General features: G+C 48.1%; 1 protein-coding gene across 4 annotated transcripts in view; it reads right to left on the bottom strand.

Annotated features, from left to right (window-relative positions):
• Window positions 1-18,617, bottom strand: part of RASGRF2 (Ras protein specific guanine nucleotide releasing factor 2) — a 188,293-nt gene that overhangs the window by 13,632 nt on the left and 156,044 nt on the right. For all 4 annotated transcript variants that reach the window (XM_037032149.1, XM_037032150.1, XM_037032152.1 and 1 more), the window contains one exon: window positions 4,110-4,222. In XM_037032149.1, coding sequence (XP_036888044.1) covers window positions 4,110-4,222 — 113 coding nt within the window. The remainder of the gene's footprint in view (window positions 1-4,109; window positions 4,223-18,617) is intronic.

The raw sequence follows: 18,617 nt of genomic DNA, 5'->3' as shown, positions 1-18,617 counted from the left end.
ATATCCGCCATGAAAAGAAAGTAGACATTAGCAGGAATGCGCGCTCCTCCGGTCTGTGCGGCAGCTGCCCGCCCAGGCCGTGGAGCCGCGTGGGGGACACAGGCAGTCCAGGGGACGGAAAGCACACGCATTACAGGTGCAGGGGCACCACGGGAGCTGACTTGTTACAGACAAGGCTGTGAGGGAACCACCCACCCCAGAATGACCCAGAGGGCGGGCTGTGCGTAAACCAGCCTCCTGTAGTGCTCTACTGGTCAGGAGGTCCGCTGGGCCCCACCCCCGCTCCTCTCTTCCCTGACCCTGACCCTGACCCTGACCCTGACCCGTCCTGCCGAGGCAGGAACCCTGGCTCTGCCCCCTCCCCACTGACATGCAGACCAGAAGCTGGGGGAGCACCTGTGCTGGGAGACCTTGAAGGGTGTGAGGCAGAGGAAGGCGGCGGGTAAACCCTTCCCCCTGGCTTCCCAGATGGACTTCCCTGAGATTTGGTGGCATGTCCCCCCACACACGCTGTTATTCAGCTCTCAATAAAATTCTTTTTGATAGGTGGTAAGTGAATGAATAAATGCAGAAGTCGCTTATGACTGAAGTGGGCGCGGGTTCCACAGTGGGAGTGATGCGGCCTGTCCCACACTAGTTCGCTGTCCAGAATTACACCGATTACATAACAAGCCATCTGAGCCAGCACTTTAAGTTTTCCCAAATGAAGGCACAATCATGTAAAAAAGTGTTAACATATTGAAACGGTCCCAAAGCATGTAGCCTGTCTGCAGGAGGAAGCAGGTTTCAAAAGAAATAATGCTGTAAAGTTCGTTGTGTTTTGAATTGATTCAAACTAAACTACTACCCTCCAAACTAAAGAATTAACAGAGGGGTGTTCCACGCCCACAACATGCCAGGTGTGCGCTAAGCATTTAACATACACTACCTCATGTATCACACACACACACACATCCTTTCAAAGTAAACATTATTAGTCTTTAATCCTGAGAATATGTTTATTGATTTTAGAGAGACAGGAAGGGAGAGAGAGAAACAGCAATGTGAGAAAGAAACATCTCTTGGTTGCCTTCCATATGCACCCCACACACTAACTGGGACTCAAACCCGCAACCTAGGTATGTGCTTTGACCAGGAATCCAACCTGCAACCTCTTGGCGTACGTGACAATGCTCCAACAGAGCCACCCAGCCAGCACCTAGGTAAGCATTATTGCTTCTGTTTCACCAGTGAGGCCACACAAAAGCTCAAAGAAACGAACTCGGCCAGGGTGTGGCGCGGGGGTGCTCTCCTCTTACTCTCCTTTGTCTCACGCAGGCTTCTGGGAGGCACCTCTTCAAGGGTCCAGCAGAGCGCACACTTCAATTCCCTCTCCGCCGTCTTCCTCCTCTGTTACAAAGGCTCTTGGCTATTTACGGGGAGCAGAATCCCTCCAGGTTATAGGAGGGGCAGTCCTCCGGTCAGCAATTACCCATGTCATGTGTTACCAGAAAGAAATAGTCTTCATATGGTAAAGGACAGAGTCAGGTGAGGAAATCAACAAGTAAACACAACTCTATCTCCCAAGACTATTAAATCACACTTAAGGGTTATGTGTAGGGAATAAAAGTGATTGTTTTCTGGTTTACATCATTCTTTCCACTGCAGGCTAGGTTCCTGGAGAGAGATCAGTGGCCACATAACTACATGTACCCATGAAAAAGATTTTCTTTTTAATGATGGACTATTTCTTCTTTTGGAAAGAAGTGGTCAAGAAATTAGTTAGTTTCTATCAAACGTTCCTCTCCTTAATGATCTTACCCTAATGTTCCATGGTACATTCTGGTCCCATTAAGTTATTTAATATTTTCTCTTTTCATAAGAGCTACTGATGCAGTTTGGGGCTTTGAGAGGTTTGGGAGGGACGCTCTTTCATGACTTGAACCCATTCCACTTGGCATTCGAAGAAGTCAGTCATTGTTTCTTTTCATTTTGTGGCGTGTTAGTTGTCTACAAAAGACTCAGCATTGCCGAGACTCAGAAGCCAGCTAGTCAGACCACGTTGGAGAGCGGTGGCACATTAGAAACAGCATTCTTGAGCAGAGGGTTTTATTCACAAATGGACAACAAACTACTTATGCTAGTTAAGTTGAAAGAAACCCCTGTGAGACTGTGAGGCAAGGTGGGTCATTGCAAAAAGCTTTCACTCTACTTGATTCATGTAATTTATGTTTAAATGCACGCTTCATGCTTACATATTATAGTCACGTGACTTGAACGCATGTAAATTGCTAATGTCAGGGCCACATTTCACTACAAGATGTGTTCTTGTTTCTCTCGGCTACGTCACACTCGCTGGGAGGTACAGTCATAACTGTTCCCCGTCAGCTGTGAGGGTCCCTCTGCCTCTGGCCCACTTCCAGGAGAGGGTGAATTTGCTTTCAGTCTTCAGACAACCTCAAAGCTTTGAAGAACACACCAGGATCCTTGGTTTCCCTTACATGTATTGGTCAGTATGACCAGTTTAGTATTTGTACATTTATATGGAAACACCAGATTTAAAAAACTTAAAAGGAGATGGGATTATCCAAGTTCCATGACTAGGAGATTTTCCCTTCAATGGCAGAAATCAGGTAGGCTGCAAAACACAGCCAAGTGGGATGTGTCTGCACACTCAGGGCTGCTGGGGGGCTACTGTGTCCGGTGGGCCTGTGCCCCCCGCGTGGCCTGCCTCAGGCTCTGCTCCTCCTCATGCAGTGAACGGTCTAATCTCTTGTTGCTTCACTCTCTGACCTGCCAGATCACTTCCTTCCTAGGTTTTCCCAAGCACAATCGTCCTTTCCTCCAGGCTGATGTGAGCCCATTGGCGTTCCTTAACTCCCATCTCTGCTCCTTCTTCCCAAGGCCTCCCTGTGTCTCCATCTTCACAAGGCCATCCTCTCGTAGGGACACCGGTCACAGTGGATTAGGGCCCCATCTTACTCCAGTATGACCTCATCTGAACGAATCACATCTGCAATGGCCTTGTTTCTAAACAAGGTCACATTTTGAGTTACGGGGACTAAGATTTTAATATATGTTTGGGAAGGAGGGACACGGTTCAACCTGTGACAACTCCTAGATCAAAGAAGGTGCTGGCTATGAGAACTTGAGCTGAGGAGGCTAGGAATGCCTTAAGGACCAGGTGTTAAAACGGACCCAAATCTGGCATTGTTGCACAGGGAGGGGCTTTCTACATGGCAGACTGAGCTCAAACGGGCTCCCCTCCCCACACAAGCATTCTGGATAACAAAGACACAATATGGCGGAGCTCTGAAGGAAAACATAAGGATTCTGTCCAAACACTGCAAGTGAAGAGGAAACGAGAGGTCGGAATAGTGAGGGCAAACCAGGCTGGAGAAGACGGGTGCTGGGCCTTCTCCCTGCAGGCAGAGACGGAGCACAGAGCCGTGGGTGAGGGGCAAGCTGAACTGCCTGCACACGGCCACGGATGGTGCCCTCTTCGTACAGAGTGGACTCGAAAAAAGACCTCCCGCTAGCTCAAGAAGTCGTAAGAAAGCTTGTGACCTGCTTGGATGCTGGGTGGGCAGGCCGAACAAATCTCTAGAGAAACCCAAACTCCATCTTTACCACAAGGAAGGGGGGGTCCCAAATTTATACAACACACGTGATGTGGAAATCCCGGTCTGAGCCCAGTGAAACGAACCAAAGAAAATGGGAAACTGCTCTGGGGTGGCACCTCTACAGCCAGGTGAACGAGACTCCCCCAGGAACGCCACCCATGCTCACAGACGAGGGCATCTGATTAACTGTTAGAACCCGGGAGAGGAGAGGAAATTCCTTTGCCAATGCCTGCGGGGCTCGCAGGAGCTGCTCCTCGGCTTCCTCCCTTTTTCCTTTGCTTCTACAGTAAACCACTGTCTGCCCACGCAAGTAACATCGCGCAGTCCGAAGTCCGCCTGAGACGGCAGCGAAGAGGAGGTGCAGGGTAACACCCTACCTGTGGGAGCAGAGTCCTCACGGCCCCCAGCAGTCTAAGATACACCCTTCTGCTCTGATAGGATCTTGTATTCTGCCAACACGGCACACACCAACCAAGGTCATTAACAGGCAGCTGAGATTGCCTTTACCTCAGGATGTTGGCTGTGGCTTTCCTTTCTTGTGGAAGAAGGTCTGGGTCTCGCAAAACTTCTTCTAGCAAATTTAGGACATTCATCTTGAGTTCGTTGTTGAGTTCGAAATCCTGTAAGATAAGATGTATCTTTTAAAGTTCCAGTTTTGAAAGGTTTAGCTCCAGAGTGCCGTTCCTCGTGATAAATTCTCTAGCAGGGTGTCCAACCTGTAGCCCACGGGCCAGTGCACCCAGGATGGCGGTGAGTGTGGCCCAACACAAAAACCTAAATTTACTTAAAACATTATGAGATTTTTTTGTGATTTCATGTCGCAATGTATTTAATGTGTGGCCCAAGACAACTCTACTTCTCCCAGTGTGGCCCAGAGACACCAAAGGCTGGACACCCTGTTAGAGCTATTATGGGAAATAAAACGTTTGGGCCTAGATGTCCCCTAGAGATCCTGAATTAATTGTTTGGGGAAGGGGCCCCATTGTCGTTTTTCTGACATGCTTTCCAGGGGATGGGAATTCCTCGAAGACATACGTTCTTCCCTTAGCTTGGAACACTGTGCCTTCTCCCCGCTTTTATTTCTATTCATCTTTCAGGTCCTCGAGTGGATACAGTTCTTCTCAGGGGCCTCCCTTTGCTGACCCAGTGGTGCAAAGAGCTGTGCCCCCTGCTCCATGGCACCCTCTACCATCACTTACCATGTTGTCAGCACTGATTCAGTTGTCTAGTTCTCCAATGGACCATGAGTAAGATCAATAAATGGGGCATAGCGACAGCTCGAAAAAAGATTTGTTGCAGGAACAGAATCTGTCATTTGGGCAGTGACTTGAATGAAAAACTTCAGTATAGATATGCTAAGGGCTAAAGAATAAATGATCCTCAGAAACTCACAGGACCATGTCAAGCAAACACAGAGGTGAGGCTGGAGGGACACCCACTGGGCCAAGTGGGGACAAGATGAGAGTCTTGTCAAAATGAAAGTGAGAGTAATAAGTAATAACCAACTGAATCAAAACAACCCGCAAGTCCCTACTGATGCTAACAAATACAAAAATAAGTAAATACATAAAGGGTGTGGAAGAGAAAACTAGTCGTTATAGTGGAATTCCAACTAATAAATGCAAAGGAATCAAAGAGAAAGTTAGCATTTTTTGACCAAAGCAATAGTAACTGATAAATCAAGGGTCACAAATGGATGCTTCAATTTATCAAAAAACAATGAACAGTGTCAGAGTACCCCCCTACACACACACACACCAGAAATTACTTATTGATTACAAAGGGAGACTGTGGCGACACCACCTTAACCAAGCGATCAGAGTTACCATCACCAATAATGGAACAAAACCAACATCATGTATCTACTAATGTAATGCTCTGTGAAGAATCACTGCTTAGCATTTTTCCCAAATGAGTAATTTCCCATTGGCACTGTGACAAAATATTGGCCCGCACTCTTCAAAAATGTTAATGTCATAAAAGACAAAGGTAAACTGAGGCACTCCTCCAGTTTAAAGGACTCCAAAGGGACCACAGTTCAATGCAACACGTGAGCCTGGATTAGATCCAAGATCCAGGGGGAAATGCAGTGAGGGGAGGTATTGGGACAATTGGCAAAAACTGAATAAGGACTGCGCACTAGTCAAGAGCATTCTATCAATGTTAAGTTTATTCATTTTTAGAGAGGGGGGAAGAGGAGAGAAATATCAATGTGTGGTTGCCTCTCACATGCCCCACACTGGGGATGTGTCCTGACTGGGAACTGAACTGGCAACACTTTGGTTCACAGCCCGTGCTCAATCCACTGAGCTATACCAGCCAGGGCATGGTGTTTACATTCTTTTGAATTATTGTTTTGGGTTTCTTCAGATAAATTCCCAGAAGTGGAATCGCTAGGTCATAAGGCAGTTCCCTTTTTAATTTTTTGAGGTGTCTCCATACTGTTTTACATCGTGGCTGCACCAGGCTGCATTCCAACCCGCAGTGCAAAAGGGTTCCCTCCTCCCTCCACATCCCCACCAGCACTTGCTGTTTGTTGATTTATTGACGACAGTCATTCTGACAGGTATCTCACTGTGATTTTAATTTGCATTTTTCTGATGATTAGTGACATTGAGCATCTTTTCATATGTCTACTGGTTATGTGTATGTTCTTTGGAGAAGTGTCTATTCAGGTTCCTTGCCCATTTTTTAATTGGATTTTTTTTTGCTGTTGAGTTTTATAAGTTCTTTATAAATTTTGGATATTAACCCTTACGAAGTGTGCCAGCAAATACGTTCTCCCATTTGTGGGTTGTCTTTTTATTTTGTTGACAGCTGCCTTTGCCATGAAAAACTTTTTAGTTTGATATAGTCCCATTTGTTTATTTTTTTCTTTTATTCCCATTGCCTGGGGAGATACATCAAATAAAATATTGCTATGAGCATTGCCCAAGATTTTGCTGCCTATGTTTTCTTTAAAAATCTTTATGGTTTGAGGTTCAACATTTAAGTCATTAATCCATTTTGAATTTATTCTTGTATGTGACATAAGAAGGTAGTCTAGTTTCATTTTTCTCCATGTACCTGTCCAATTTTCCCAACATCATTTCTTTAATAAATTGTCTTTAGCCTATTGTATGTGCTTGCTTCCTCTGTCGAATATTCATTGACTATAAAGCTGTGGGTTTATTTCTGGGCTCTCTATACTGTTCCATTGATCTATGTGTCTATTTTTATGCCAGTACCATGCTATTTTGATTACCATGGTTTTATAGTATAGTTTGATATTAGGTAATGTGATTCCTCCAACTTTGTTCTTCTTTCTCAAGATTGCTGTTGCTATTCAGGGCCTTTGTGGTTCCATATTACCTTTTTGAAATATTTGTACTAATTCTGTGAAATATGCCATCGGTATTTTGATAAGAATTGCAATGAATCTACAGATTGCTTTGGGTAGTATGGACATTTTACTGATTAAGTTCTTCCTATCTATGCACATGGAATGTGCTTCCACCAATCTGCCTCAAATTCTCTCTTCAGTGTCTTATAATTTCCAAGTAAAGATCTTTTACATCCTTGATTAGATTTATTTTTAGGTAGTTTATTCTTTTTGAAGCAATTGTGGGGAGCCTATTTTCTTGATACATATTTATGTGAGATGACCAAGTCTTCCTGTAGCTATGTTAAGTCTCTAAGGATGTAAATAATCTATCGTAAGTGGATTGATGTGAAGAACATCAGGCCAGTGTTTGGACCCGGCTGAGGGCTAATTTGTGGTTTAATCAACAAGCTTCATCAAGCACCTACTCTACCTTGTGTTGGACTCAACAAGGAAACCCTTCTGGGACCCTAGGGCAGTAAGTGATATGAAAGGTCTTATTAAAAAAAAAAAAACAGAGTACAGTTGCATTAACCTGAGCTCTGGGAAGAAGAGCCTTAGAGAGCCCTTTGAAAACTTGGTCAAGTCCACCCAAACGCTCTCTGAAGCATGACAGATGGTTACAGGTGAATATTGGTCCTGCGGCTGAGAGAGCTGACGTACAGCAGATTGTCTAATGAGGGCCGAGCATGAAGTATAAAAATTCTCACTCATAGCTTTCTCCCACACTCGCACAGGTTTTCAGTTCCTTCCCAGCTGATCCGGGGGCAGAAGGGCAGGAGCCATTATCTCATTTGTGAGGAGGCTACAGCTCAGGGGCGAGGACAAGGGTCTTCCGTCCGACCCTGCTGAAGTCCCCCGTGCCCGCACTCTCAAACTGCCACGTGCCTGAGCACTGTGGACTCTGGGCAGCAGGTCTGGAACAGGGACTGAGATTCTGCTTTTCTAATGAGCCCCTGAGGGATGCTGATCACCCTCAGAGTAGCAAGACTTTCCCTTAAACAAAAAAATTCATGCAAAGTACAACTCCTCCAAAACTCACTAAAAAATGTGAATCCTCTAAGGTACTGCCTAGCATGTAAAATGTTCTTTTTAACCAATGCATGTAAAATGCAGAGTTGGCCATTCAAAGGTCCCTGTTAAAAACATATTAGTTACTACCACTAAAATGAAATCTGAAGTTACTTGCCCTATTTAAATCCAGAGGTAGATTATTCATAAATCAGCCTGACAACCATTTTGTAATGACTTAGCATCTAAGTTTTGGCTACATTAGGCCCTGAAGTAGGAAAATGAGACATTCAAGTGCTGAAAGATCACTGGGCAGATCTCAGAGTATCCACAAGATGGCACTCTTGGGTCGCCGGACTGCCAGGGAGTGGCCATTGCCTTAGGAATTAGACTTGGCCTCTGGTGCAGAGGGAGCTAGTAGGGCCCTGAGCAGGGAAGCTGCGGGTGGAGGTTATCTCACAAAGCTCCACACTGCAGATGAGTGAACCCTGTGGCACTGGAGGCCCTGAGGCATTCACTGAAGTTACCAGAGCAAAAGTTGATTCACGTTAGCTTCTGCTTTCCCATTTATGAGGCAGGGATGAGGAGACATTAGAAAAACAAAACAAACATCTTAATTTTCAAAGGTGAAGAGACCAGAAAATGTGAGACTTTGACACTTCCATGTCTAAAAAGAGACGATAGCTCTTAGTCTTTCTACAATTACTGAGCGTCTCCATACCTAAGCCCCTGGGGGAGAGGCAGAGCAATGAACAGAAGTGTAGGCGGATGGGCAGAGAGAGGAAATATTAAGACCTGAAACCCAGGGGGAGAGGCAGGAGAGAACATGGGGGTGCCCTGCTGGGGCACAGGGGGGGGCTGCCACGAGGGGACAGCCCGAGCAAGTGCCAGAAGGGAGTGTGGCACAGAGCAAACTCGTAGGAACACACGTCACCGACGGATTCTGCTAGAACCCTCCTCAAAGATAAGCTGTTGTGAGATAAGGATAGTTCACCAACATTTTCATCCACGCTGCCCAAAGGCATCAACACTCGATTAGAAAGCCCGTGTCTTCCCTAGGCCAGGGAACAACTCCCGGGGAAGTTCTCATAACTAAGCCAGGGACAGCCTACCCCACACTAGGGGATACTTTAATAAGTTTATTATCTAGTTTAATCCTCAAGAGGAACATAGTTATAATCACTATCATCCCCATTTTACGTGCAGCAAGGAAGTCAAGGTGTAAAGAATCAGAGTATCTTGACCTAAATCACGCGGGAAGCAAGCGGCAGACCGAGGACTCAAGCCCAGGCAGTGCCGGCTGAAGCCTGAGTGTTCAGTGCTGCGTGGACTCTCCAGAAAGGGGCCGTCAGTGACTTAGTGCTGGCGGTTTGGGCTGCAAGACACGTCAAGCAGTAGAGGGTTACCACGCTAAGTCTGCGGCTATTTCCCACCTGCACTAACAGCCTTTTGAGATAGAGATGTTGAGATGGAAGTCTGTGTTAATAAGACCAGATCGCTCAACAGAAAACTAATCTCTAAGTCAATAAATCAGGTTCTCCAGCACTTTAAAACTAATCCCTGTTGATAATTCAGCACCTTGGATATTACATTCATCTTTTCAGGAGAGAAGAGTGATCATTTGTAATACGTTGAGTATGGCCATGAGAATTCTAAGATATTGGGAAATCCGAGTCAATACACACAGTTTGAGGGTAAAGAGAATTATGAGACTAATTTTCTCACCGTGATCAGTACACATGACCCTAACAGTGGCCAGAATTTTCAAAAGGAAAGAGGAAATACTGCAGAGTGGAGCAAAACCACATGAATAATTTTAAAACCTGGAACGAAGTGCTCATAAACAAGGGGCTTAGGAGCTGTTAGGCTAAAAAATAAAAGCCTGTGGTTTGACTTAATAATTTTCAAGAAAATAAGAAGCACAATGCAGCTTTCTGTCCTCTTTGGCTAGAGCAGATGAGAAATTTAACTTAAATGGTGGTGTGGATTCAGGTTAGATGTGGGGCCATTTCAGCAGCCGGGAAACTGGGCAAAGCTGCTGAGATCGACGGCCCCAAGATCTTTGCAAATCAGCCCTGACAGCCCCAGAAGGCCCTCCTCTGGACGCCTCATTGTAACAAACTGGACACGAGCCTCCACTCCAGTGTGGTTTTCAGCTCTTTAAAAAGGTGAACCTTTGTGCGAGCTTTAATATTGTGACCCCACCCCTGGGGGCATGGTGCCGGCTACCGGCTGGCTGACTCCACTCGCTGACTCCACTCTTGGCCTTGTCCACCTGCCACCGACTATGGCCTGCTGATCCTCCCACCACCTCCGGGCAACCTGGATTCTGAATCGGGGTTTCTCACCGGAGAAGCACAAGGCAGGGGTTTCCAGCACTTTCCATCTCCTAACTACAAAAATATTCTAAAAGCCTCTTCGCTCACCACTACAAAAAGAACAGCCTGGTTGGAAACATAAAGGAGGTCATCACATCTGGAATGAAACCCTGCGAAGCAATACCACAGTGATGCTAAACTGTCACACTTGCTATGTACCTGTTCTAAACTTTCTAATACCTGTTTGACACTTTCTAGTTATTAATTACTTATAAAGTTTTAGACTCTTCAAAGAGGAACAGAACATATGGGAAACTCGTATTATTGGGTAAGAGCTTGTGTACCAGGAAAGGGTAGTGAGACTCAATAAACAATGGTTTACGGAGCGGGCATTGGATTTTGAGACAAGTGGTAATAAATGACCTAATTCTTCTTACACTGGCAGTTTGGGGAATTATTTTAGCAGATGTGAAGTAGGAGGCTACTAGGAAAAGGCACAACGCAAAATGTGGAAGATGTGTTAGAACAAGAATAACCGAGAAGAGGCAAATGGCAGTGAATGACACCAACTCAGCAAGAAGGAAGAACCACGCAGAAAATCACCCATACGATCGCTGACTAACAAATACCTCTGCGTTTGGAAGACTTGCTGAAAGTTCGGCCTCTAGACCTGAACAGCTGTGCTTACAAGAATTCTAAATACTGCTCCACATTGAAATCAGATAGCTCCCAAACTTATACCTTTAAGCCTCAAAATGAGACTCAGTCATTTTTAAAAGGATTTATCAGAAAAAAAGGACATTTTCTTCCTAGATGCCGTGTTTTCCATTGGTCTCTAGATCAGCAGCTGATTGGCATGGACTAGAGCCTTCAAGACAACGACGAAGATTGGAGGGAAAAGTCTGGAAAGGTCTGCTTTCTGTTTGCTTGTTTGTGTTTTCTTAATTAGTGCCACATGCCCTTGCCCCCTCAAAAAAGATCTTTGAGTTTAACTCAAATATAAGCCTTAGGAAAATGCTAGAAAGTTATACTTTGTTCTCCATGCCCTGCTCCATTAAGAGAGAAAAGACAGATTTTTTAAAAAAGGAAAAGCTGATGGGCAAACTGGGCATCGTCCTGCTCCCCACGGAGAGCAGAGCAGAGACTGGGAGTCCCAGGAGTGTCGTGGGTGTGGAACCTGTGACGTGCATCCAGGGCGGAGGTCTGTGCACAGCACGCAGGGCACAGACTTTGATGGCAAATGGGAGCAGAGTGGACAGCAGAGGAACAGGAAGAAGAGGCCAGGAGTGGGGCAAACCCTGGGGCCTGGACGAAGCAGTCACGGGCCCAGTGCCCAGCTGCCTCCGAGGAGCCCTGTGGCAGCACCACAGGTAGTGGTGGGTGACCGCGGGTCCAGGAAGGGCGAGGACTCGTCCTGTGGGCCGTGCTCTGAGGAAGGGCCTCCAAGTTCCAGAATGAGGATGAGTGCGCAGGATCCAAGTTCCCAAAAATAAGGGCTCCCCACGGCACTTTCCCCAGAAACCTCTTACGACAGATAAGAAGCAACTGGTGCCTATAAAACCCACGTGGGGCTGCTCAGTGTTGTCCGTCAGTGAAACCCGTCCACTAGGGCTACAGTCGAACTAGCTCTACGGGGAAAGCAAAGTTCCTGCTATGGCAACGAGTGGGGCTGAAAATAAGCTCCATTCAAATCTAGTTCACACTGACTTAGATCCTGCTGTAAATGTCTCTCCAGACATTTTTTAAAGACACGCACAGAAAGCTTAAGGACTGTTTAAAGGAAAAAGAAGATGTGGATGTACAGAAGATAAGAAAAACTTCAGTACAATAAGTTAAGGGAACGAGGATCTTCCTCGGTTATTTGCCTGGACCACAGAAAAGGAGTAAGAACATGAGAACCCATACTTATCAGGTAATAGTTTCCAACATTTTACATTTTTAGAGCAACCTAACACATAATTCATTTGCATATAAGAACCCCATACAGATTGTTTTGCCAACTTTACAGTGAAGGACGGTGGCGATCGCTGACACTGGAACCCAGGTGGAACTCAAGTCTCCAGACTTCTCTCCTCGCCTGGGTCCTCACTGGGAAGGAGCCAGAGGGACGGAGAGCCCAGGCGGTCTGCTCTGAGGGAAGCAGGAGGGGGCGGCACAGCAGGAGAGGGCTCAGTGGTGTGAAAACAGGCACCAGCTTCTGCGTCAGAAATCAGGAGGAGCCAAAAGGAACTTGGGTTGTTGGCCTAATTAAGTTAAACAGCGCCTTCTCTATTTCATTCTGGCTGTCTTTGTGGGACATCTGAGTTTGGGAACAAACACTGGTTTGTACCCGGTGGACATTTGGGAGTTCTTGGCTCAGACACTCAGAGGTCACCAGGAAGAGGCGTGGACCACCAGAAGCAAAAGGGCACTGGTTGGTAAGGAGGAGACGCATGCGACGTGTGGAGCCCATCGATTATCTTCCCATTTGGTGATTTTATAAACCATTTGCACAGTTAAAACAGTAGTCAATGAATCTGTCATTAAAAAATATTTCACAGCTCCTGGCATCTCACATTGTAACTAGTTTCTCTCTTCTTGTTCCTAGCACCCCATCAGCACCCACTGGCAGGGGAGGGGCCCCAGGTGCTGCATTGTACTGTGGAACCCCAGGGGGCAGTGGGGCAGCGTCCTAATCCACCGTCAGGTGGGATATATGGGGTCTTGAGACTGGCAGGGGTTTGCTGGCCCTTGACTGTGGACAGTGTGAGCTGCGTCGCCTGCTGGGCCAGGGCCTGCGGGGGGCGCCCTGAGGCCGGCCCACTCTCCTCTCAACTCAGGAGGAGGCACTCAGGGCTGGGTCAGCGGGAGGGGCGCTCCCTGACACCAACTGTTAGCAGAGACAAATCCTTTGTTGACGTGACAAAATAGACTCTGGGAGGGAAGAGCTTTTCTAAGGAGAGATTTAGAAACAGATGGAAAGCACTGTCAGTGTTTAGCCTGTGGTGTTCTCGATGTTTTGAGTCAGAAGTGGCTTTTCACATTTTACATGGTGACCCACCTGCCTCCCAGAGTTGGCCATGAGCGAGATGCAGAGGCTGTGAGCACAGGGGTCACGAGCAGGAGCTGGGCAGCCATGGCTGCATGTGACCCCGGGCTCTCCCTGTGGGGTCTCCCTGCGAAACAGGAAAGGAACAGTGCCTACCATCCTTCCCTCCAAAGGCTGCAGTGAGGCGTTAATGACTTAATATTTGAAAACCACTTAGAACAGTGCCTGACACATAGTAAGTGATAAAGTATTTGTTAAATAATTTCCTTAAAACACCAGGAATCTGTCCTTCACGGTGCATTCTCACAGAGGAAAGTGCCTGCTAAGCGGGGAGCTAGGTTTTCAAGTTCCCCATAAAACACCATGCACTGCATCTCACAACTGAGACCATCTCAGATGGCAGGCTGGCTCGGAGGTCACACGTAGGGACCCAAAGCTCCTCCTCCTAGCTCAGTGCCACTGACTCGGGGCCCTGCTCTCTGGGGGGGTGGGCCCTGGGACATCTCAACCAGCCGTGGTGAAGACTTGGGGAAGAGAAGCCTATGAAGTCCTGGGCACCTTCAGGAGCATGAGAACAGGACGCACCCACAGGCGACAGAGTGCCGTGGCCCAGGGAGGCATCCTGCCTCCTGCCCAGAGCTCAGAGATCAGGCACCCAGACTCTGAAGACAGCCTTGCAAGTCGAAAAGAAGATCCACCACTCAAGAGCAGGGACTGGGCATCGAGGATGGAGGAGAGAGTTCCCCCAGGCAGACTGTTAGGAGCGGGGACAGAGAGTCTCGGGGGCTGAGCCCCAGGGTGGGACAGGGCTGGAAGCAGGCCGAGAGCTGCCTGCTGGGGGGCTGGTTCTTTCTGACACATTNCGACAGAGTGCCGTGGCCCAGGGAGGCATCCTGCCTCCTGCCCAGAGCTCAGAGATCAGGCACCCAGACTCTGAAGACAGCCTTGCAAGTCGAAAAGAAGATCCACCACTCAAGAGCAGGGACTGGGCATCGAGGATGGAGGAGAGAGTCCCCCCAGGCAGACTGTTAGGAGCGGGGACAGAGAGTCTCGGGGGCTGAGCCCCAGGGTGGGACAGGGCTGGAAGCAGGCCGAAGCAGGCCGAGAGCTGCCTGCTGGGGGGCTGGTTCTTTCTGACACATTTCATTCTCCTGCCCACAGCAAAAGTCTGTACCCAGCTTGTCCTGGCCCCATTTCCCTTTCAGATTTGGAACAAAAAATAAATCTGAACTTTGTGCTTCAATTCAGGCTGGATTTTGTGTTTTTCTAAGAAATACCAATTTTTTTTTAAATTTAAAAAGGCCCTATTATCTGTCCAAATAATGAACAGAAGCGATGAACGTCATTAACTGTCACTTTAGGACACCTTGACCCCTGAGATGTGGTTGATACCTGCTGAGGATGGGCCACACTGCTGCCCTGCCCATCTCAGCTAGTCGCTAGAGACCATTCCCTCTGTGCCACTGACCTGGGGCTGCAGGCTCTGAGCCAGGCATAAGGGCACTCATTGGTACCTTCCCTTACTGGGGAAAACCCAGCACCCGCTGAGATTTATAATCCCAACACCAGGGTCACACAGAGGTTTCCCTTGTGTCTACATAAACCCAGTACAGGCGTGCCCCTCTCGGCAGGCTGATTGCTGAGGCCACCATGGAGACCACCACTAGGCTCCTGTTCAAAGGATGGGGCCTTGCAGGAGAGAAGAAAAACTCCGAGTCAGACCTCGGAGAGCTGGGCCTGGCTCACAGCTACGCTCCTGAGCTGTCTGGGCCTGCAGAGTTACACTGTAGCCACTAGTCACAGGTGGCTATTTAAATTTAATTAAATTAAATAACATTAAAACTTCAGGTTTTCAGCCAGGCTAGCTACATTTCAAGGCTTAATCAGCCCCCTGTGGCTAGAGGCTACGGGGCTGAACGATGAAGATACAGGTTATTTCCAGCAACTCAAAAAGGTCGCTGGGTGGTGCTGACTGAACCTCCCTGAGACTCAAACACTTCTCGGGTCAAACAGCACAAACAACATCTACCTGCCGGAAGGCCTGGCTTTCGACCAGATCCTACCTGTGTAAGGCTCTCCCAAGAAGAGCCGTCCACAGTGCTGTGGGCATCCACCCAGAACGGTTACTCTAAGGGATATCACTTTATGTCATTCTCACAGCCACTGGAAGGAATGAGGGATAATCTCTCCACTCATGTAGAAGAAATGGAGACCTGGAGGAGCGTACTGTTTTGCTCAGCCTCACACCTAATAAATGGCAAAGCAGGATTCCAATCCAGGTAACTTTGACCCTGAGGCCCGTGCTTCTCAGCATCGCCCCACTTCCTTCCCGACCGGTCTCTGAAGGCCCCTCAGCTCCAGGACCCGAGGACTGGACGGACTACTTGGCAAGTCAGCTCTGACCGGGGTTTCTGGGGGTGGAGAGAGTTCAGCTGCTCTGAGGGGCTACAGAGTGGGGGTGAGGGAGCTACTAATTCTCATCTGATACCCCAAAGTTCATTTATTTGTTGTGTTCAGGAAGTGTTACGGAATATATATTTTAACAAGAAAATTGAGTGTGTGTATGTGTTTGTATAAAGAGTATAAATAAAACCCTCCTATAAATGGAAAAAGTGTGTATGTGCAAAAAGCATCATATACGATGTAAAAGAACAAACTGGGGGGGAATGCATCTAATTCATCGGGAGATAAAGGTTTCCATGCTGAATATATAAAAGTACATACTGTCAGTAAGAACAAAATGGTGTGTGCAGGTACAAGTTCACTGAGCTACACACAAGTTCAATGCCCTTTATGTGAAGCATATAATACCTCAATAAAACGCCACAAAGCATACCAACAGAAGTGTAAACTCAGGAGTTCTTCATGATCAGCTGACCAGTTCTCTGCTCACCATGTGAGAGGCCTGGAGGGGACGGGAAGCATGAGCATGGAGTTACCTGACATGTTCTGTGCAACTGCGCCCCTGCCAGGGCGACTTGTCCTTCCTGTCATAAACAGTGATGAAATCATCCGGCCGAAGTACCACTTCTCACTGGTCCCATGACCCTGCTCCAGAGGCCATCCTTTCCCCTCTGTAGAGAGTTTGGGGCAGGCACCAAAGCTTCCTGGAACCTTGTAGTTACAATCCAAATGTCCAGTCTAACATGCTAATCAACATTCCAGTTCAGTCCAGAAGCAGACGATGCCCCCTCCTGCTCTAGCCTGGACTGAGTCAGGCCTGGGAGCCCACGCAGAGGCCCCTTCTTCTCTCTCCAGTGTTTCTTCTCCACTTGCATTTGTCGCCTCCTGGCTTGGGCCCAGGGGGAAGGACGGAGCCCGACATGATGTTTCGGTTCAGGTGGAGCCGGCCCTGGTTCCTCTGAACATGGCAGGCGGACAGTGGCTAGTTCTTCCTTTTATGGGACACGGGATTTTTTGGAGCTCTCTCTACTGGAGAATTAAGGCTAGTTGCCCTGACTCAGGGAATGTCTGATCTCCAGGGGGTCACTTTCAACGCCCCAGGCCTGGGCTGCCAGTGGTCTGCTTCACCCAGACTCTCTCCGATGGGTCGCCTCATCCTTCCAAGCAGTCATGCTGGGCAGCACAAAGGGCCACCCAGACCAGACTCCCCACAGGACCACCTGTTTCACAGAAACACAAGGAATGGCGCTCACTCCTAACAACCCACCATTTTCCACATTGCCCCAGCAAGCCCCTTCACCTTTACATGGGAGAGGGGCAGTTTCCTGAAGCTTCTCACACGTGGTTTGAAGTGAAAAGGAAGATCTCTCCCCTGCTTGCTCCCCCCAGCAGTCAGGGGACTTGCGCAGGCAACTCTGGAAATCACTCTCTCATCGGGCTCTCCTGCCTCACCCACAGGGGGCGATCACAGGGTCGGTTCCACGGGCCCTTATTGGTCTTGCTTAGTGGCCTAGCAACTCCCTTAAAGATGTGCCTTCAGGTCTGAGACAACGGGAAGCAGATGTAATAGCCCGTCACACAGTGATTACAGGAGGTACAATGCCTGGTAGTGAGCATCTGTTCGCAGCTGGAAGCCCCGCAAGGTCAGAGGTTACTTGAGCTTTGCTCCTGTTTACGTCCACCCGTGTCTGGACGCTCCAGAGATCAACCTTTATCAGTGACTGAATGAAGGAAGTAAGAGGACAGAAAGGGGAGCAGCCATCTTCCCACCACAAACTCCTTTGGAAGGAGATTTTTATGGAAGTAGGTCATTTTTGTCTGATCTCAGGCTTTAAAAATATCCCCCTTAGCCCACAATTCAGAAGATGAGCAACTGTTTCATTCTCAGGCACTTGCCATTCAGACCGTATCCCGGGTCAGAGGAAGTGAGTGGTGACCTGCAGATACAGCTGCAGGCCCCGGTATCAGTGCCGTTCCCTGGTCTGTAAAATTCCTCAAATAAGTGGGTAGACTATCTTCTCAGAATGGGCTGGTCCATCAGACAAGTCAGGAGAAGCAAAATTGCAGTGGACAACACCTACGAGGCCCTGCACAGAGACGAGCACAGATGCGAATGGCCTGCAGCCAGCCTGAATGCCTCCCCCATGCGTCTGTGCTCGGGAGATCAGAGCAGTCTCGGGAGCACCGGTGAGGGTACAGGCTCAGCAGCTCTGGAACCTGCAGACACCTTGGCATCTGGAATTGTGCAGACGACACAGAAAGCGTCCCAGCAGGAGTCACTTGAGAAGCATGCAGACTATAAAAACACGTCTTTGGCTTGGATTCTCTACACTACAACCCTGATTTCTGGCCCATTCCTGGTTTGTGGTCCCTGTGTTGGCTGACTTGGCAACTTCAAAGGCTCGAAAATGACGTCCCGGAGAGAATGAACAACAGCAACATTAAAATGCAAGCCCAATTTGATACCTCTGCCCATGTGCCCTACACTGCAGAACCCCGTAAAAGGACAAACAAAGATGAATGACTCGACAGGCCCTGTCTGCTCAGAGGCTCCTCGTGGGGAGATGGGATGCAGAAGCCGGAGGGGATTTAGTCCTACAAATCCATGTTGTAGTTTATGCCTTTCACGCTTTTTAATCCCACATAGCCTTTAGCTCCCGCCTCGTCTTTGGGGGAGAGAAGAGGGGAATGGCTGTTCTCATTTTCAGAAGAAGAAATTAACACCCAGAGAGGCCAAGGGAGGACACAGCGGTGGAGCTGGCAGGACGACACGGGCCCCCAAGTCTGGCCTGCAGCTCCCGTCCGGAGATAAGGCATGGAGGTGAAACCCCGCTTGGCCCTGTGGCTTCACTTTCAACGTCAAAGGTAACAGTGAGTGAAAAAAGTTCGACAAA

This window comes from Sturnira hondurensis, unplaced genomic scaffold (genome assembly GCF_014824575.4).
Source record: "Sturnira hondurensis isolate 20B ecotype Veracruz unplaced genomic scaffold, ASM1482457v3 Scaffold0021354, whole genome shotgun sequence".
NCBI classification, from domain to species: domain Eukaryota; kingdom Metazoa; phylum Chordata; class Mammalia; order Chiroptera; family Phyllostomidae; genus Sturnira; species Sturnira hondurensis.
The sequence above is the reverse complement of the archived record's forward strand: the minus strand, read 5'-3'. Positions and strand labels throughout refer to the sequence as shown.